At 42.1% G+C, this 22,009-nt stretch overlaps 1 protein-coding gene across 3 annotated transcripts in view; it reads left to right on the forward strand.

Annotated features, from left to right (window-relative positions):
- The window catches only part of LOC115374399 (beta-galactoside alpha-2,6-sialyltransferase 2-like), a 68,372-nt gene that overhangs the window by 21,144 nt on the left and 25,219 nt on the right, over positions 1–22,009 (forward strand). For all 3 annotated transcript variants that reach the window (XM_030073275.1, XM_030073283.1, XM_030073291.1), the window contains exons 2-4: positions 6,501–7,454; positions 10,333–10,430; positions 17,738–17,839. In XM_030073275.1, coding sequence (XP_029929135.1) covers positions 6,614–7,454; positions 10,333–10,430; positions 17,738–17,839 — 1,041 coding nt within the window. In that variant the 5' untranslated portion in view covers positions 6,501–6,613. The remainder of the gene's footprint in view (positions 1–6,500; positions 7,455–10,332; positions 10,431–17,737; positions 17,840–22,009) is intronic.

Genomic DNA, 22,009 nt, shown 5'->3' on the forward strand with positions numbered 1-22,009 from the left:
GTTTAAAGGGGCAATACGCGAGATTTTGATTTTCAGTTTTTTGTACCTGATTCAGTCTCTGTCTTTGCTGTTAAGCGCTAAATGGTGTGTTTTTTTGCTTTTTAATTTGGCTGCATTTGTGTTTCATCGCTGTGTTGTGTCTGCACTGAGCTTCCCAGAGATCACCTGTCAATCAAACCAAATGGGCGGGGCTTAGCATTTCAGTTTCTCTTTTCTTTCTCTGTTCAGTCTGTTGCTGCTCATGTTAGCTACACAGTTCGTCTTCTGTTTATTCCAAACCAGAAGCGTAAAAAGCATCACTTCCTGTGCACGAGTTCACAAGATCGGATTTTTGTCTGAACCCGACCCGAGACGGGTTGGCACGGTAACCAAACCCGACCAGAACCCGAGTTTTTGCTCGTCCTCCATCGCCCGGTCACATTTACCTCCTGAAACAGCCGACGTGTTGCCTTCAGCGTCGTCACGTAAACTCCATCACTACACAGGAAGTTGCCCGGAACAGACAGCAGGTCCATCGTTTTTCACTGAAATGACACCAACATGACTGAACGCAAGTATGATTTCTAGATTTTTGTCCAAACCCGGCCCGACAGGCTCAGGTTGGGTATATATATTTTTTTCTAAACAAGGCAGAAACACAGACAAAGGAAAAGATTGATGGCAGTAAAGTCAGAACTTTATCATTGCAAACAGTGTTGTGTTATCTTTGCAAATGTATATCCTTGTTGATTTTAGCTGCAGAGCCTCACACACACACACACACACACACACACACAGATTCCAGCACAAACCTGGACGCAGCAAAGGGACCAAATTAACAAACAATCAGACGCTGATCAGACAAAGTTAAACGAAACGCGAGCTGCTAATCACATGTTTCTCAAATCTGAACACATATTTACCGAACTCTGCACACATTTGCAGATACGATTATACCTTTACAGTATCCAGACGCTGCAAATATGGAGTCCCGTTCGCAAATATCATGTCATGCATTTGCAACAATTGGTCACTGGTGTGTTTTAGCAAATCAGCAATAGAGAACAGCAGCAACGGAGCTTGATTTATATGAAACGGCAGCGTTTTTGACTCTCATCCCTGCAGTGGGAACAAATAACAAGCTCTTCCTCTTTTGTGGCTGCAAAAAGCAAATTTTTTTTTTTTTTACTTTTTTTTGTGCTTTTGCAGAACTGTCTGCGCTCGCTGCCTGCTGGTGAAATAGTGAGATGAAAGGCACGACGGCGTCAGATTTTTCAACCTTTTTCCTGAATGAAACTGTCGGAATAGAAAAGCCACACGCCGCCTGCCCTCAAATCGCTCTGTGTATTTTTGTCGAAATCCAAGAGGAGCTGTTTCTTCTTCTTCTTCCTATTCAGGCCCTTTTTCCCTTTCCGTTGAATATATGTGGTGTGTTTACTGTAGCGCGGGCGGTGGAGTCGCCGCTCGCTGGAGCTGAATCAATACCTCTTCTGCAGCTTAGCCGGCTGAGGAGTTGACAAGGCGTCAAGTCGACACGTATTGAGCCGAGGATTTCCAGGTTTGACGCCCGTCAGGAGAGTCTGGCCCGGGTTTTGTCACCTGGGCCCGGCTGCTTGAAACCTCTCTGACGGGATTTCGGCAACAGGATCGTATTAGATCTGGAAATGGGCTGTTTCAAACTGATAAAGAGGAGACTTTTTTTTTTTTTTTAACCTCTTAGGACCTGGCGTACACATACGTGGACATCACATTTTGGGTTATACACACCTGTTTTATATTTTCTTACAAGCATATGATGCCTTACTGTAGCTGTGACTGTCCAAAGGGGGGAAAAATGTTGTTACTTTATTTTATTTTTTTGCACTGTGATATTCAAAACACGTTCAAAAATATGTTTGTATGTTTTATTAATGCAAGACAAAGCAGTCAGGACAAAAACTGCAATGTTCATGGTGGAAATAAAGAATTTTGCACTCTATTACACAACGGCGACTTTATTGTGTTTTAAGGAAATTGAGAACTAGTGTCCGCATATTTGGACATCATTTTTCTCTAAAACTACACCATGTAAAAAGACGATGCGTAGTTTTTATACTTATCAGGGTCCAATAAGCCAAAATAGAATCATATGCATATCAAACAAGAGCTCGGGTCTTAAGAGGTTAAATGTTGGATTTTTTTTTTTTTTTTTTTTTTTCCCAAAAGTCACAGGCAGAGATTAGGGGAGTCGGGATGCCAAATGTCAGGATAACCTTCATCCCACTGGAAGGCAGGATTCAGGAGGATTTGCACACATGAAGGGCTTCACACACAACCAAGAAATCGTGATTTTGGACCGGTGAGGCTGTGGGCGAAACGCAGCCCACATCCACCAGCCCGGGACGCCTCCACCTCTCTATCAAATGCAGACCTTCAAAATAAAGCGTGACCCTCGTTCACCTTTATTTTTTAAAAGGATCAGTGCAGTCACGGATGAAAACGGCTTTATTACCTGGTGAAACTTGAAATTTGGACTCTGAATTCTTATTAATCACATTGACCGATACGGCTTTTTCAATGACGTGTGATGATATTTGAAATATAACTATTTCATAATAATAACACCTGAGGCACTTAAAGCTTAATTGAACATTTATATAACACGAAAGTTCTTGTCTGCATTGTCTCTGTTTGCTTAACTACATCTACACCCATTTACAGCACATATTTTAAATTAGAGGAAATGTGTCATCTTAATAAATATCCACAGGCAATCAAAAAACTAAACTTTGCATTAAAAAAAAAATCATTAAAAAAATGAATGCTATTGTACTGCACGTAACAGTAGCATTGGATTTGTAAGTCGCACATGTTAAGCTGATGTTGCAGGAATCTAATATTTATTTTTAATCGTTTTAATGTGACAGCCGTTTGGTTTCACTTTTGTGATCAGTCATATTTTTCACCGTGTTGTCTGCGTTTATAGAGGTGTGTGGATGCACCACTGTTTGTATTTGTATTTGTTTTTGTTTTGGGGCAAAATTATTGGGATTTTTGCAGGAGAAAAGTGGGCGTGGCTTAATCGTTGACTTTTAACCACACAGAAATATAAACTTGAGTGAAATTCCTGCTTGTTAAACCTCTATAGGTCTAGAAGACCCACTCTAATGACTCTGCGTTTTGCAAATCAAAAGAAATCTCGCTGTAAAAAAAAAAACGTGTTGTACTTCTGTCTCTGTCGCTGACCGACGTCCGAGTGAACGCCAGTCCGTGGAGTTTCCCAGCATGCTTTTGGGCAGCGGACATTTACTGACCCCAGTTTAGTTCTTTACACTGCGTTCCAACTTATTATGCAAATGATATTTTTGTCCAATTTTCCTAAATAGTCAATGAAAATGACAGTCAGTATAATTTTCAAGTCACCAACAGTTAGAATATAATTAGATTTTTATTGAACAAAACTCAAAATGATAACAGTATTTTTTTTTTTTTTTTAAATAAAAAACTCAAAATACACTGTTCCAAGCTGTTATGCACAACAGATTTTCAAAACATTTTGTAGGTTGTAAAGAACTAAAAATGGTCATTTGTTGACTTTGCAGCATTAGGAGGTCATATTTACGGACATCAAAAGCTATTTCAGTCAAAAACATCTTAACAGGCCAAATTACATGTTTAACATAAGAGCCCTGCTTTCATATCACCTGCACAAATCTTTGCATCCATTGAACTTGTCAGTTTATGGACAGTTTCTGATTGAATTTCTTTGCTGGATGTCAGAATAGCCTCCCAGAGCTGCAGTTTTGATGTAAACTGTCTCCCTAGCTGTGTATTTTGAGTTTTTTATTTTTAAAAAAAAATACTATTATCATTTTGAGTTTTGCTCAATAAAAATCAAATTGTACTCTAACTGTTGGTGACTTGAAAATTATACTGACTGTCATTTTCATTGACTATTTAGGAAAATTGGACAAAAATATCATTTGCATAATAAGTTGGAACGCGGTGTAGTTTGTGTGTGTGCTGTTTATCATGAGCTCTTTGTGTTGTGTTTAAGGACGGCTTTACATTATTTGTGCACCGTGACTCACGTCGTCCATCTGCTTTGCATTTTATCGAGTTATCCTGGTTTCTGCTGCTTCAAAATAAAAGACCGGCCGCAGCAGCGCCAGCCCTCGCAGTTAAACCTGCTCTGTGTAAATATTGTCTGATCTGAAGCTGCTCTTTTAGGAAAATGTTTGGTAGGCTCATTTGTTTGAAAGCCATTCGTCGCTGGTTGCTGAATATGGGTTTGGATTCGGCGCAGGGCCAAGTATCCATGACGAGTCCGTTTTCAGGACAAACTGGCCGTCACGTTACGACTCAGCCGAGAAAAAGTGCAGCGGGTTCCCGTAGCACCTTCACATGTGAAATCCTTGACCTCATGATGTTTTCCAGCAAGGTCAAGGTCAAAAGCGGCTCGGAAAAGGGACATGAAATGGAAAAACAGGGAAGTCCAAGCCCTGCCCTTGCCGTTTGAAGAACAAGAAACCCAGTGATCCGGCCGAGTAAATGTTGAATGTAAATGTTTCTGTAAATCTTTTCGGTTTCCCCTCGCTGAGCCTCGGCGGCGAGCGTCAGAGTCAGGATGACACCGAGCGGGAAAAAAAACCCAAAACAGGGCAGCTTTTCCTCTGCAGCCCCAGCAACGGGCACCTCACCATCGGCTTTGGCAGAGAAATCCCACAGTGGATGATTATGGCAGCGTGCGAATAACACAATCTGACTCATCCGGCGCTCAGATGGGGTACACGGCGTTCGGCAGTCGGTAAAGTCTGCCGTAATGTTAGTCCCTCTTCCCCGGGGACTCAATTACCACAGCATATGACATGACGCGCACCCCGAGGGCGAGCTCTGAAGCTGCAGGAGGAGACGAAGCTGTTTTGGATTTACTGCTGTACCCAGAACACACAGTGACAGGCGTGCAGGTGGGCAGGCTGCACGGGCTGGAGTTTTAGATATACAAACATTTCTCGGAGGCAGAAATAATCCCAGCAGCTGAGTTAAAGCTGCAGGGTGGAGAGAGAGAGAGAGAGAGAGAGAGAGAGAGAGAGAGGCAGGTTTTTTTTGTTTTTCTGGCTAAAGAGCATGAGAGGAAAGAGAGGAGGAAGACTCTCATGGTGGAAGCCACACTAACTCCTCTAACATCCCTTCAACACTCAACACACCAACCTTTTTGTTTCAGGCCTGCATGATCCACACCTCAGGGAGACAATCCTAATCCCAGTGAGGCTTGATCCTGTGTAATCTGACTAATTCACATAGTTTCCGTCAGGTTGGAAGATTGTAGCAGTCGGTGAACGTCTGGCTTTTTTTATGACCAATGCTAATTCAGATATTTCTATAACTCTTTGAAACCCACGAGTCCATGGGCGGGCTTTAATTTTGAAAGGTGTTATGTTGCCCCTTTAACAAAAGTCAGTTTATTTTACATTTTTGGGCGGAGTTTTTGGGGCAATATTCTTCTAAATTAATTTTAAATATATATTTATAATAATTTTGAATATTTTCAATTTATTTATTTGTTTGTTTTTTTGTATTTTACTTTTTCTAATTTTCCGGTAATGTTTTTAATTTTTTAATTTGTTTTTCTGGGGATTTTTTTTTTTTTTTTTTTTTTTGTCATTTTGATGTAATTTAATTCTAAATATATATATTCATTATTATAGTTTTCTTGTATTTTTTTTTTACTGCTTTTTTGTTTTGCTAATTTTCCAGTAACATTTTTTTAATTTTCTGTTTTTTTTGTTTGTTTTTTTTTTTTTTTTTTTTTTTTTAGTTTTGTTTTTGTTTTCTCTACTAATTTTCTGGTCTTTTTCACTAGTTTCTGTCTTCCAGGACACGTCTTGCTCATTTGCTCATCATTTACTGACAGAACTCAAGTTATATGCTCGGGTTTCAAAGGGTTAACTGAAGCTGCTGACTGGCAGTATTTTGTGCCAGTATTCAGCATTTTCATGTTTGAAATGCAGAAGAAAATAAGGAACCCATTACTGGAAATCTCTTTTTTATTAAACGTTTCAATAAACAAAATGAACAAAGAGAATATTGCAAAAGCAAAATAAAGGGATGAGAGCGATCGAGTCGTATTAAAAGTCTCCAAAAAGTAACTCGTGCTCGCTTGGTGTAAAAACGGTGTAGCTGAGGTGTTTGTCTGCTAACTGAACGTCATGATCACAAACACAGAAGCGGCTGCCTGTTTAATTCACGCTGATCACAGTCCCGTCTGTGGCTCTTTGGCTCCGCCCACTGAAGTTTAACTCCACCAATGAGATTTGTTTCTGCCTCGGAAGACATGTTTGCACAATCTGCACAAACACGCCGAGCACACACGGTTGCATTTGCATGTAAACGTGGTTTCGGTTTCAATTACTTCTGCAAACATGGATCACCAGATATGAAATATGAGCCGTTTATGAGCAAATACACGACTGAACAGGAGGGAGTCTGTTTGTAGGGTGAGCGGTGATGTCATTAACTGTTTCCTGTTTGTTTTCTCCCAGGTGTCGCCCCGAGCTGCGCTGGGGTGACCTCTGGGTGCGGCTAGCCAGCGGACAGGAGCCCTTTAACCCCGCCCCCCTCTCCCCCCGCCCCGCCCCTTTCTGCTCCAGCTGCCATGAAGCAGTGGAGGAAGCTGCTCCTGGTGGCCATGTTGGCCTGGCTCGTCCTCTTCCTGTCCCTGCTCTCTCACTTCCTGGAGCTGCGGTCCAGCACGATGCCCCGCAGCCGCTCCAAGGCGTCCGGCCCCTCCCTCACCCGCACAGAGATCCGCCGCCTGGCCTCCATCCAGGGGGGCCCTAACCCCGGAGGCAAAGGGACCCCGAACTCTTCCCTCGCCCCGCTGATCCAGGGCGCGAGCTGGCGGGAGCAGCGGCGGGCCGGACCGCCCGGACTCCCCCAGGAGGTCCTCCTCCCGGACACCCAGGAGCGGCACGGAGGCCCACGGGAGGCGGGGGTGTTGTTCAGGCCGGGGCGGGGCAGCAGCGTGACCGCCTGGAGCCTAGAGGAGGACAGGGAGGAGCGCAGGCAGCGGCAGCGGCGAGGGAGGAGGAGGTGGAGCGCGGCGCAGCGCGGCAGCAAACCCACATCGGACGGCTTCCCGGGCGTCAGGGCGGAGGCGGTGCACCAGAGGCTGTGGAGGAGCAACATGTCGGCCGCCATGCTCAGCCCGCGCCTCCAAAAGGCCCTGAGGGTGTACCTGAACTCCAACAAGCACCACGTGGCCTACAGGGGGCAGCGGCGCGGCGGGCGCAGCGGGCACGAGGTGCAGTGCGAGCTGAAGCGGCGGGCCCGGCTCAGGATGCTGGACGGCCGGGAGGAGCCCTTCGCCAGCCTGGGCTGGGCCGCCCTGGTGCCCCCCCGGCCCCTGGAGCAGCTGCAGGCCTCCGAGTACCAGACGTGCGCCGTGGTGACGTCGGCAGGAGCCATCCTCAACTCCTCCCTGGGACAGGAGATAGGTGAGGGCGCGGCCGGCGCGTCGGGACGGGGTGTGACGATCTGATTTGACTAAACGGCATCAGGCTGCAAAACCTGCAGCCAAACCACAGGAGGTGGACGAAAACAGAAACACCACATGAATATAATGACACATTAAATGAAATGAATCACAGTTACCAAGGCACACAGCTGTGCTATCTTTAGCTGAATACCAATCAGCTGCATCTTTAAAAACACTTTTCCCAGAAAGCACAAGCTGAAATATTTCTCATATCCATTTTTTAAAATTTAATTAATTTTTAATTTAATTTAATTTTTTTTTTTTTTTAAACTTTTGTCCCAATATTTATTTATTTATTTATTTATTTTAGTTAGTTAGATTTTATTTTATTTTATTTTATTTTATTTATTTATTTACAAAAACATAAATAAAGAAACCATTAGGACAGGAGAGTTTTCAAGGCAATACTGGGGATATTCCAGGACAATTAATTACAATTATAGACAATTTAACTTTAAATTGTAGAGGTACACAGAGGCCAGATGTGATCTTACCTGAAATGCAGGTGTGTCAGTCACAAGCCCTGCAAAATTATTTAAAAACGATGTGATGTCACTGTCGTACTGGGTTGTGTTGCATTATATTCGAAGGTGTTTCAGTTATTTTGTCCTCCTGCTGTATCTGCGACTCCAAACATGAAATCTGAGTGTTTTCATGTCCCACGTGGGTCTACCTGCTGCTTCAGGTTTAGCTCATTTTTAATGGGAACGTGTATGAGTGATGCTCTCCCCTGCCTCAGTGTCCATCATGAGGTGCCCTTGAGCAAGGCACTGAACCCACCCCCCAGTCGCTCCTATAAGCAGCAAACACTTGATTGTGCAGAAAAAGTGCAAAACTGGGATAAATGAAAGCTCTTTGAATTTTTGAAAGTCTGCAAAGTTCATATAAAGCACATAAAGTCTCCATATAAAGTACATGTGTAAATACATATATTTATATTTTTTAAGATCAGAAACATGTTTGAGCCTTCATTTGGGTGTCATAAGAAAATAAAAATCATCCTTAAACAGGCACAGGTGTCCATCACTGGCGAGGTCACATGTTCAGCTCCCAGTGATTCATACTTCATTCATTTTCAGTGATTTTACAGCAAACATGTGACTGATCAGTTGACCAATAAAGACATTTTTCCCCCGCGTAAGAATATGCTCAACTTTTTAAAGATGCTGTAAGAAACATTTGGGGTCTCCTCAAGTTATTCATAATTTTCTCAAAGGTTAAACTCTGCAAAATCTGGATTAAATTAAGCCTAAAGTGAGAGAATAAAGTGTCTGATCACATTTTTTGAAAGCTGGAAAAAAGAAAGAAAGAAAGAAAAAGAAAGAAACATCAACAGACAGGAGGACAGTAGAAACACCTGAGGGGGTAGATTAGGTTGTACTGCCATCTAGTGGTGTGTAGAGATACTCACATTGAGCTGGATTTATATTTTTTAATTCATATTTTAATGTTCTTGCAAGCTGGGATTGTTAGATTTAGATTTTCTTAATTTACTCAAAGCAAAGCTGACTATATGTATGGAAATGAAAGAAACCCTCGGCTGTCCTCTGCTGTGATTCAATCTGCAAGACAATAAACACAAAAATGATCAATAAATGAACACTGTGACACTAAATTATAGAGTAAAAAGGAAAAATAAAACACCCACAGATTAAAAATTATCCTGTAAAAGAAAGTTAGTGACAGTTTGAATGTTTGCATGTTGTTTGCAGAAATGTTCAACAAGTCAACACAGAGCAAAACAACAACAACAACAAGAAAAATCTGATTAATAAAGGAATATATGGCGATTTCACTTGCAAAATATTGATCATAGTATTAGACTGCACAGGTGATAATGTTTTTTAGGCTAAAGTTTTGTATTCTGGATTCAGAAAATAAGTGATGTTATGCAGTGTCACCACAATATATCAGTTACTTAATTTTGTAATGTAACGGCTCCTCTATAATGAAAGCAGATAGGGAAAAAAAAATTGATAAATTAATAAAAAATAAAATAAATTAATATTTGGTCACCAAAAACAAAAGTTCATTTTTTTCCCAGAATGGCCATTTTTTTCTTATATAATATTTTTCTTATATAAGTCTTTTTTATGTTTGTCTTTGGTTTGCAGGCACAGTGCAAAAAAAAAAGAATGAATATGAAATATGAAGAAAAGTGTTTGCAAAATATTGATCATCATATCAATCATACAAATGGGCTCTTGCACAGGTGATGTTGGCTTTTGTGACAAAGTGTGTGATGCATTATATAGCCTACAACAGTCAGTTTATTTTTCTTTTTTCTTTTTTTATTAGAGGGACAGTTATTTTTTATTTCTTATTTCTTATTTTTTCATTTTTTTCACTCTCTCCCTGAAGCCCTGCATGTTTTCGCCGCGTCTCTCCTGTTACCGTAACCTTTTAAAAGTGACTCACGTGGATTCTGAAGTGACATTTGTGCAAAATCTCTTCCAGACGTGTTTACAGCCCAACGTTCAGCCAAACATGTGCGATCAATGCGCCCGCCAGAGTGTCGTGGACGAGCTTTATCGATCCAGTCGCAGCTCCAGCTGGTCACCGATCGAGGTTATAGATTAGCTCATGTTGCTTAATCCCCCTCCAAAAGGTCAATTTTGAATTATGGTATTGATCGACGAGCCTCTTATGATCCATTATGGTGATCATGGCCAGGTTCAGGGCACTGTGCTGTAGTTCCCTGTGTCTGCCAGCAGAGGGAGCCACTGACCAACAGGCAGCAGAGGAGTGAGGAGCAGCAGAGGTGGCAGCCACAGGAGGTGGAGGGTTTTTTTTTTTTTTTTTAATTCTAAGTTCCTCTGTTTGGTTCCTGTCCTCAGATTCCCATGATGCCGTGCTTCGCTTCAATGCGGCGCCGACGAAAGGCTTCGAGAAGGACGTCGGCAACAAGACGACCATCCGCATCGTCAACTCCCAGGTGACGGCCTCACCTCACCCCTCACCCCTCCTTTCCTTTCCTTTCCTCTCATTCCTCTCCTTTCCTCTACTCACCCCTCTCCTCTCCTCACCTCAGCCCTGTCCTCTCCTCTCCTCATTCCTCTCCTCTCCTCATTCCTCTCCTCTCCTCAGCCCTCTCCTCTCCTCTCCTTTCCTCTCCTCATTCCTCTCCTTTCCTCAGCCCTCTCCTCTCCTCTCCTTTCCTCTCATTCCTCTCCTTTCCTCTACTCACCCCTCTCCTCTCCTTTCCTCAGCCCTGTCCTCTCCTCTCCTCTCCTCTCCTCACCTCAGCCCTGTCCTGTCCTCTCCTTTCCTCTCCTCATTCCTCTCCTTTCCTTTCCTTAGTCCTTTCCTTTCCTGTCCTTTCCTCTCCTCTCTTTTCCCTCTTCCTCTCCTTTCCCTCTCCCTTTCCTTTCCTTTCCTTTCCTTTCCTTTCCTTTCCTGTCCTTTCCTCTCCTCATTCCTTTCCTCTCTTTTTCTGTCCTTTCCTTTCCTAAGTCCTTTCCTGTCATTTCCTTTCCTAAGTCCTTTCCTTTCCTCATTCCTTTAATTCCTTTCTACTCCCTTTCCCTATATTTCCTTTCCTTTCCTTTCCTTTCCTTTCCTTTCCTTTCCTTTCCTTTCCTTTCCCTGTTCCTTTCCTTCTTCCTTTTCTGTCCTTATCCCTTTCTTTTTTCCCTCCCTTTCCCTCTATTCCCTTCCTTTCTTTTCCTTTCCTTCACCTCACTTTACTTTTATCATCTCTTTTTTTGTCTCTTCTCTCCTCCTCTTTTTCCCTTTCCAATACTCCCATAGCCTATTTCATGTCCTCTTTCCTTTCCTCCTCTCTTTCTTTCTCTTTCCTCCTATCTCCCTTCCCCCTCCTAATTTCCTTCTCTCTTCTTTGCTTCTTTACTTCCCTCACTCCTTTTCCTTTGACCTGTGTTGCTCAGGACCTTTCCCCTCTTTTCCTTTTCTTTACCTTTTCACCTTTTCTTTGCTTTCCTCTCTTCTTTTCTTTTCCTTTCCTTCCATTTTCTCTCAGACATGCAGACATCTCAGACAAAAAAAAAAAGAAAAACCCTGATGTGGTTTATTTCCCTGCGTCTCCTGTTGTCTCCTGTGTAGCTCTGCTCAGTCTTGGCCAGCAGAGGGCGCCCTGCCCGTACAGACAGAGAGCAGAGCAGCTCTCGCACTGCGGCTCCGCTCACACGACAAACACTCACGTCTTCGCTCCGTTTCCTGTCGGTTTCCTGCAGATTCTGACGAAGCGTTTGACTCGGGAGCAGAAACATGACACGGCGTTTTTTTTTTTTTTTTTTTTTTTTTTTTTTCACTGGAGTCTCCTTCAGGTCAGGGTTTATTTATAGAGCGATCCATCAGGAGCCTGTCTCAGCGGGCTTCACATGCCACATCGTATACACTCCTGCTAACCCCCGGCTCCTGACAGGACACTCGGCCGGCGTCACACACTCCCCCGGTGCACGCTCTGACCCACCCAAACCATCACTTTCCTCACTCACAGCCTCACTGCAGCCAAACCCCCTCTGAACAAGCTGACTCACAGACATGAAAAAAAAAAAAAAAAAGAATGACGTCCACTTTCACTGTCAACTTTTTAAATTTTTAATCATTTGACAGTGAAAATGCACAAGAGTAATAGTAATAGCAACCTTTATTTTTTATTTATTTATTTTTATTTTTTATTTATTTATGTATTTAGAGAGGACAGTGCACATTAATTAACTTTGCTGTAAATGTGCCAGTGTTAGCCAGAGGCATGATGTTAAAGAACCATTAAAATATACAAAAAGGGACACAAGGGTCATAATACATAAAAAAACAGGGGCACAGGAGACATAGCTGTTTTTAAAAGAAAGTTACAAAGTGCTTTACAAGACAAAAAAATTTGAAAAAGTAGACAAACAATGGGAAAAATGATTTAAAAAAACAGCTGATTATACAACATTAGGGAGGAAATGTAAGAGCAAAAGCTGCTGTTCGTGAGGAAGAGGAAAAAAGTTCAATAAAACAGTTAAAATAATGACTCGCTGAATAGTCGGTGAATCAGTAGTAATAAAATATAAACAAGATAAACAAGTAAAACCAGACCAAAGACCCCGGGAAAGCACATTTCGTCAGCAGAGTTGGTACAAAAGTGTGCGGTGTATCACTTCACAGCAATAATCTGCCAGTGGGATGAGATAATCCCACGTTTCCGGTGCAGTTTCATTCATTTCAGAATTTTTTTTTCTCTGATAAAAAGTATAAATGTGTTGAAATGAGGTAGAATGAGGCAGATCAGCCATTAGGATCAAGAAAATGACACTTGGTTCAAGACAAATTCTGGACACAAGTTGACTAGCGTTGGAAACAAGTGGGATTATCTCATCCCACTGGTGGATTTATGACCTTATTTGCAGAAAAACAAGATGTTACATGGCTGGATGCCTTGTTTAAATTAAGATTTATTTTTTTTACAGTGTGGATATTCCGATTAATCCCGGGCTTTAGTGCCTAGTGACTAGTTAGCTCCCGTGGGGCCGAGCAGCATCTGGAGCGCTTTAATTCCAGTCAGGAGAGACGTATCCCAGGAATGTTCGGGAATGACGAATCTGACGTGAAATTAAATTTATGGAAGGAGCGGTCTCTGGTGGTGCGTGGAGCCCGGCAGGAAGCAGATCGCCGTGGGAGAATTAACTGCTTCCATATCTGAAGGGAATTCCCTGCAGAGCCGAGACGCCGGGGGGAAGGTGGGGGGGTGAGGTCCAACGTGGGGACGGAGGGATTCATTCAGAGTTAATTCAGATTTTTTTTGTCCGAACTCGACCGGAGCCCCAGATTTCGCCCGTCCTCCATTTCCAGGTTACGTTGGACACCTGAAGTAGCCTGCGTGTTGCCTTCAGTGTCGTCACGTGAACTCATCAAGGCGAGGCGAGCATGAAGGGAGCGACTTAAAGAAGCAGGTGGATCGTGGACGGGTCAAACACACGAGCGACACGAGTTCAAATCCAAGTCCAAGCCAAGCCGGAGTTTGTTTTTAACGTGCTGGTAACGTTTGCTCGCCACCTGACGTTTCCCAGCAAACATTTCTTAACCTTAACCCGTCCTTTTTTATTTATTTATTTATTTTTTTACCATTGTTGCACCTGACTCGTGTTCTTCTTTTTAATTTCTTTCTAGCAAATCCAAATGCAAACGAAAGAAGGTGTGAAACGTGATTTTTCGAGCGCGTGCCAGTGTGTGTTTTCTATGAGACGTAGGGAACCTTTGTCCCTTTACTCAACCTTAACCTTTACCTTAACTTTAACCCTAACCAAACCCTCCGCCTAACCTTAACCTTAACCTTAACCTTAACCTTAACCTCACCTCAACACGCTTCCCATTCATTGTCTATGGAAGCAGCCGTGCAATGCATTCTGGTAGGGTTGTGTTGCGTTTCGAGAGACGGGGCGTCACATCGGCATCTCCTCATTTGCATATTGTTTAGGTCTTGGCTACTTTATGCAAATTAGGGGAAACTTTGAAACGAACCGTCGTCGATGTGAAATGAAGAGCCGAGTCAGCAGCTGCAGGGTTTATTTCTTACCTCGCATGTTTTCAGAAACCCTTTTTTTTTTGTCATGTAAAAGAAAGTTTGGAGAAGAGCTGCCTCGTTGGTTTGGTTTGAGATCCAGGAGAAGGCGTGCGCGTACAGACACCCTGACTGAACTCTGAGCCGTGTGCTTTTAATTCTCGGTGGTCGTTAATCACATCTGAGCACATGAACACCGTCTTTATTTTTTGGGCTGACTTTGGCACTTTGACAAAAATTCATAATGACTGTGTGTTTTCACTGTCAGGTAAATGAAAATAAAGACGCTGACGGTGAAAACCATTCATATTAATTTCCTCGGACTCGTCGTCTTTGGTCGGACTCCCACTCGCGTCCCCGTGTCAGCTCGCCGTTACATCACCCAGCAGACACTTCCTCCGGATTGAATCCCCCTCCTGCATGAACCCTGCAAACTGCAAAAATCGACCCCGACAGATCAGGGACTTTATCATTTCATTTTGGTTAATTTTGACTCGTGTTTTCAACGCTGGTGCATCAACGTGTTCGCCGGGACTCGACAATCAGAGGCATTTTGTCTCATTTAAAGAAAAAGTTCCAGATTTTTTTGTTTTAGAAAGCCAGCACATCACTAGTGAAGCCCTCTTTCAAAGGAACAGTTCACTCAAAACACAACTTTCCCCAGTGTAAGCTAATAGATAATATCTTTAGAAATGAAATATCGGTATCGACCCAAAGTGAAGTTTTCCGTAGACATGTGAACCAGGTCCAGTCTGCCCTGCTTGTGTCTGCTGTCAGGATTTTCTCAGGCGGAGCTTCGTCAAACCTGATTCAGTAGGATCAATCAGAAAATGAATAAGAAAATGTTATATAATAATAAATATGGCAGGTTTTACATCACCTAAGTCAAAGTAGTTAGTCTTATTTTGCTCAGTGTATTTTGCATCTGCCAGTCCGCCTTCAGAATAAGAGCAGGCATAATAAAAAGTTAATTCCACTGCAGGAGAGACTTGATGTTCTCTGCAATGAGGTGGGAAAAAATATGTGCATTCATCAGCATGACTCAAAAGATTCGGGAAAAAATCAGCATATTTGATAACGGCAAAATATCAGTATCCTGCCTCCCAGTCCAAAGACATTCTGTGTGATTTTGTGGGGTTTCCACTCTCAGATACAGTGGGGCTGGATGGGTTTGCTTCTTCAGTACTCAAGGCGGATTGATTCAGCCTGCTGGTGTCCTTCAGCAGGAACTAGTTCCTCAGTGGAAGTCGTCCCTCTCCTCTGGGCTGGGATTAACATCAGACGTCTGCGTTTTTTGTTTTTTGTTTTTGGAAAGAGCTTTTACTGCCGAGTTTATCGCACGACAGAGAAACTCCAGAGAGGTGGAACAGTTCACAGTTAGCAACAGAGAAAGCCTCCTTAGTTTTGGCGTGTCTTTTAAAGTGTCTTTTATGTTTTCCCTTCTTTGTGTGTTTTGTGTGTTGAGTTCCACAAAACAAACCCTGTCCAGCCTCATCATTCTGGAAACTTTGCCAAATCACACAGAAACTCCCTGGATTGATAGACTGCATGAGGGAAAAGTGAAAAAAATAAAAAAATAAAATAAATAAATAATAATAATACTAATTAATTAACTAATTAGATTATTTATTTATTTTAAATGCATTATTTATTTTATTTTATTTGCGTATTTTCGATTTATTATTTTTATTCAAAAATTTAAGTTATTCTATTATGTTTTATTTATGTAATTTTTATGAATCTTTTAATTTTATTTGTTTTCTTGGGTTAACTGTTCCTTCGAAACATTAAGTTCTCCGTGTCTCACTGTTTTACCATTTTAACATTCAGTTTTTTTGTTGGTTTATTTTGATTTTTATCATTTTAACCCCCCCACAGATGCACGCCAACATCCTGTAATATCAATTATCCTGATATCTGTGACTGTATTTTGCATGAGCGGTGTTTTCCACAGTATCAACGCACGTTTACATGGTCACTTTGTCACCGCAGTTTTCAAAGCTGCTGCACAAACCCCCGGCCTCACCTTCAACCTGGCATTTCTGACTTATTTTATTCATTTATGTATTTAACGCCGTGTAAACAGCCTCCTCTTATTCCTCTATAAAATTAAACCACCAGCCTCTCCGCTCTGTAAATCGCTCGGCTGTCGTCTGATCGGCCGATGGTGAAACTTCAGATGAAAACTTTGTATTGTTGTATTGAATTAAATGCATTTCATTTTTATATATGTATATGTTTTTTCTGTATCCTTATCTATATCCTGTTCCTCGCTGCTGCCATGATCCAATTTCCCCCACAGGCAATTTTCCTGCAGGAATCAATAAAGTATCACGTTATTATTAAATTTTCACAACGGCAGAGCAAAGCAGGGCAAAAAAAAAAAAAAAAAAAAAGAGCAGGAAATGGTAAAACACACTCTTCCCCTGCTAAAAATTCATGCAACATACATACACTCATACAAGCTCATGCAGAAATTAAATGGCTATCTGTGCCGGCTATGCCATATACACACACACACACACACACACACACACACACACACAGCTCCCCTGACATCTTTACATCTTCATAAAAGCCTGATCCTCGCTGCCTGTTTGGCTGCAGGGCGAGGAGCCATCGCAGATCCCCCCTCCATGTGGCTCATGTTTTTCTCATGCCGTTTGTTTGAGCGTCGGGTTCCACGCCGCCTCGGGCCGCCGAGCCCCGCGCCCGCACCCGAGCCGCAGCCGACGTCACGTCTCATGTATGAAATTGTGTCTGACAGCTTTGCAAAACATGTTTTGACGTCTGCTGGCGCTCGACTCGAATAACACAGCGGCCCCCGAAAGGGAAAGAAAGAAAGAAAGAAAAAAAAAAGCCTCATCATTAGCAAACCTCGTGGCAAAGGAATAAAAACGAGCGAGGTTTCGCAGCGTTAAAATTCAGTTTGGAGCTTCGCTGACTGGAATAATTGCTCGATTATTGTAAGAATTTAATGTTTTCAATATATTTCCCCCCGCTCTGGCTCGTTTCTGTACATATTTCTGGAAACATTACAGCACATATGCATTTTTTATTTTGACAGACGATACTGATGTGATGCTATGAGGCTTTTTTATTCCCTTTATCAGTAAAAAAAAAAAAAAAAAAAAAAAAAAAAAAAGTAAATTCTTAATTTTTTACAGTGTGCTACACAGTGAAACCAGCCCTCCAGGTGAAAAGTAACTTAGATTAACATTTGGTTCTCTGGCTGTTTAGAAATAAAAGCTCTGAAGTGAAACTCCACTGGAAACAAGTGGGATTATCTCATCCAAATCATCTAGTCTCATTTTTCAGTCTATTTACTTAAAAAATCTGCCAGTGGGACGAGATAATCCCACTAGTTTCCAATGCAGCTGCACTTGTTTTTTCAGGGAACAACAGGTGGATTAGCCATGGTAACAAGTGGGATTATCTCGTCCCACTGGCAGATTTTTTTTTTTTTTTTTTTTTTTTTTCAAGATGACACCAAATTACTTGCAGTGTGGGATTCATCCTGCTAATCTGTGAAGGTTCAAAAGTGGAATGGGCTGAGGGGACGTCCCTGCCTCCTCACACAAAATGACTTTTGATTCACTAAAAGTCTGCAAACATGTGGATTAGCGTTGGAAAGCAGTGGGATTATCTCATCCCAGTGGCAGACTGGGACTGAGACCTTTTTTTTTTTTTTTTTTTTTTTGCAGTGTTGAGAAAGTCTTCTTTTTCCTCCTCAGATCCTGGCTCGACCCAAACACCAGTTCAACACCAGCTCGCTGTACCAGGACGTCACGCTGGTGGCCTGGGACCCGGCGCCGTACTCCGTCGACCTGCACAAGGTAAGACTTGCCGTCACACAACAACCGGAAAATCACGCCGGCGTTCGGGTAGCGGGCGTCAGCTCTGTCATCTGTGCCGAACAGAAATGCTACTGATTTTGCGTCACCTCCCTGCAAATTGCTCTAAAAAAAAAAAAAAACCCAAAAAACAGATGAAACTCCAGCAGTCGACTCTAATAGTGATAATAATATCGATGGTGATGCCACCTTCTCCTCCAGTTTATGCCGTTTCCTTTGACACTTGAAATCCTCGCATTTCCTGTCGGTGTGGCCCGGCGCGGCCCCTCCCTCCTCTCTGGCATGTGTCCATTACGCCGTCAGGGGCCCGTTATCACCTCCGCTGTAATTACAGCGCTCCTGATGAGCGGCGCCGCCGAGGGAAAGCATAAATGTTGAGGGAGGAGAATTCAGACGTTTGTCAGGAGACGCTCAGCTCTGCACACGCTGACATCATCAAACTTGTTTCCTAGAAAATAAAAAGAGTGTTAATGGCCACAGCTGTTGTATAATAACTAATGAATGTGATATATGATAAAGCTGTTGTCTAAAAAAACATTTAAAAGAAAGAAAACTGTGAGGAAATGTGAAAAATGTGGGGTAGCTCATTTTCTGTGAATGGAATACGCCCCTTTGTTCATTATTAATGAGCTGGTGGAAGCTGATTGGCTGGGGGTCTTGGTGGCTCCGCCCTCTCTCCAGCTGAAGCACAGCGGTGGTAAAGCGTGGGTTGGATGATGCAGAATTTAAGACCTTAAACGCAGATGACTGGTTGATTTTGGATGAGGCTCAGCTGTGATGAAACGACCGGGGCTGATTCTGATTGGCTTGTTTTTCTGGTGACATCACTTCCCACACAGAACCTCGTTCAACAGCGAGGAGCTTCCCCTTTTAAAAAAAAAAAAAAAAAAAAAAAAAAAAAAAAAACGACATAAATAAGCTCCTCAGGCTAAGAAATGTTTTTTGTAATATCCTCCCTCTGAAATATGAATAAAAATATAAATGGTCAATGGACTGCATGACTTTCTACTTAAAACGCTTTACAGTGTGTTTGCCTCACATTCACCCATTCACACACACTCACTCACTCACACACTGATGGCTGCCATGCACGGTGCCGAGCTGCCCATCGGGAGCAGTTAGGGGTTCAGCGTCTTGCTCAAGGGCACTTCGACATGCTCTCTGGAGGAGCCGGGGATCGAACCGGGAACCGTCCACTTACCAATCGACCGTTCTGCCTCCTGAGCCTCAAACTGCAAACTGTGCTTGTCGTCCTGGTGATGATTTTAACAGGAACGACAGAGAAGATGAGTGGCTTTTGTCTGCAGATTACATTCTCAAACAGCTAAACTGCACTGTCACACACGTTTTGTTGCAGATTATGTTTGTTTGTGACGCATCACAGAAACGTCTGAGTCTGAAGTCACGACAAGGCAGACGGAGCCAAACGTCTGACCTTCACCTGTCCGACCTGAGTTTGAGTCCAGCATGAAGCAACAGTCGTGTTCGATTTTTGCAAACGCTACATTGCATTATCATAAACAAGTGTTTTGTTGTCTAAACCCTAAACCTAACCTTTCCCTAACCTTAACCAAGTAGTTATAAGAGTAATAATAATAATAATACATGACATTTGTATCGCGCTTTTCAAGATACCCAAAGTCACTTACAGAGAAAAAAACAGAGAACAACTTTAAAAGGATAAAACTAGAATTAAGGAGTAGAAAAACCAAAAAGAGACAAAGCAACAAGCAGTAAAATGGAGTTAAAAAGTAAAGAAGTAGGGAAAGCAGGTCTAAAGAGGTGGGTTTTGAGGGCTGTTTTGAACGATGAGCGGTGAGCTGGGAGTGAATTCTGGTTTGTTGTCTAAATCTAACCTTTCCTTAACCTTAACTGAGTAGTTTTCATGTCTTAATCTAACCTTCCCCTAACCTTTACCATGTAATTTTCTTTCCTAAATCTAACCTTTCCTTAACCTCAGCCACGTAGTTTTGTTTTTATGTCTAAACCTAACCTTTCCCTAACCTTAACTGAGTAGTTTTGGTGGCTGTACAAAACAAAACGGACTAAAACGTCATGAAAATACATTTCTGATCAACATGTCTTGTATATCATGTTGATCAGAAACGTATTTTCATGATACATCAGAAACAAACGTAATCCGAGACAAAATATGGCCCCGCCCTCCCTAAATGTAATTAAGAATGCAGTTTAATTGTATGGGATTATAATTCTTAGGAGACAGAGTTACTCAGTTTCCTTGCTGGACGTGGAAATAAGGTGGCGGTGTATGTTTGGCCTGGGATTTGCCCTAAAATAACCACATCCGGTATAATATTCACTTTTGCGATGCACGTTATTTTAAAAGCACAATATCCACTCTTTTCGTGGTATTTATTTCAGTCTCATATTCACTGGATGTGTGTTTGTGGTCCTGTTTGCAGCTTTCCGTTTCTCCACCATGGATTGTGCATTCAGCGTGAAAACGGTAAACAAACTAATTAGTGCGAGGGATTTTGCAGCGTTATTAAAGCAGCATGCAGCTTGTGGTCTGATCCCGCCATTAAAACTCCAGCCTGCAGTCATGTCGAGGGGAAAAAAAACAAAAAAAAAAAAAACGACTTTATTCCCCGTTTCCTTCGATGAGGAGAATCCTAAACCTCCCCGGTATGAGACAAAACGCCGCAGACAGCCGGCCTGTTGGGTGCGTGGCGGTGGCGGTGGCGGCGGCGGCGGCCTCTCATTAATTGCGGTCAGGTTCTCAGTCTTAATGAGCGAGCTGTGTGCAGAGCTGTGATGGGGTGGAAAATAAAATAAAAAATGAGAAACATAATTCCTGGGTGGCCGCTGTAATGCCATGAACAAACACAGAGAGCCTGAGGAAGAATACAGAATTATCCTCCACCACAGGGAAGACTGAGATGTTTTTATTTGTATATATACATGTATACATATATATATTTTCTTTTTTTTTTTTTTTTTTTTACCACCATTTAGAACATGCAGGCTTTGAGCCAGCCCGTGTTTCACATTCACACGGTGCGTCTGTATATGTACATACGAAGCGATCAAAGAGTTTTATTGATTTTGCTTTGGCCATCGGGGGGGATCCAAGCTTCTTTTTTCGTTGTTGCACTCGCCGTCAGTCATTATTGACAAGATGTTTGCGCTCGATTCTTAAATAAATTCCACCAGAGTGTCTTGTCTGTGAAATCTTAGTTTTTTTTCCTCCAACAGTGCACACATTCTAGCACTTTATGTTGTTCATTTCTGCTAATTATATGCAGATTTTATTGCATTTATAGCCAAAGTTGGTGTTTGTGTTGATGAGTAGTGATTTACTGTGAGGTTTTGGATGTTTTGCTGTAGCTTGCTGAGTTTTGTGAGGCAACTTCTGTCATTGGATGAGATAATCCCACTTTTTTTCAAGTGTAAATGTGTTGAAACAAGGCAGAATGAGGCAGATCAGCCACTCGGATCAAGAAAATGACACTGGATTCAAGTTGAATCAACTCTGGAAATTAAGAGACGAGATTTTAACCCTGAAGATGAGACTAAAAGATTTTTTGCAGTGTAAGGAGGTCAGAGGGCAGAACCGGTGAGAAAATTGTGAAAAATAAATGAATAAGAGCGGAGGAAAACAAGAAATTGTAGGTTCTGGGAGGGTTTGTAATCATTATGGATCAAAGGCGCTGAAGAAAATGAGTTGAAACTTCAGAAATTGACAAAAGTTTTACATCAAACGTCTTATATACAGATTTTATTGCATTTATAGGCCTGTTTTGTATTTGTGTTGATGAATATTGATTTACTGTGAGGTTTTAGGTGTTTGACTGTCTTTGGATGAGATAATCCCACTTTTTTCCAATGTAGTTTCCCATGTTTCATGATATTTTCTCTTCTGGGAACAGGTATAAATCTGTTGAAACGAGGCACAATGAGGCAGATCAACCAACTGGGATCAAGAAAATGACACTTGACTCAGGAAAAGTGAAGTTGAATCAGCTCTGGAAATTAAGAGACAAGATTTTAACCCTTAAGATGAGACTCAAAGACTTAAAAATGAAGATTTTTGCAGTGTAAGGAGGTCAGAGGGCAGAACCAGTGAGAAAATGGTGAAAAATAGAGCTGAGGAAAACAAGAAATTATATATTCTGGGAGGGTTTATAACCA

Source organism: Myripristis murdjan, chromosome 2, assembly GCF_902150065.1.
Source record: "Myripristis murdjan chromosome 2, fMyrMur1.1, whole genome shotgun sequence".
NCBI lineage: Eukaryota > Metazoa > Chordata > Actinopteri > Holocentriformes > Holocentridae > Myripristis > Myripristis murdjan.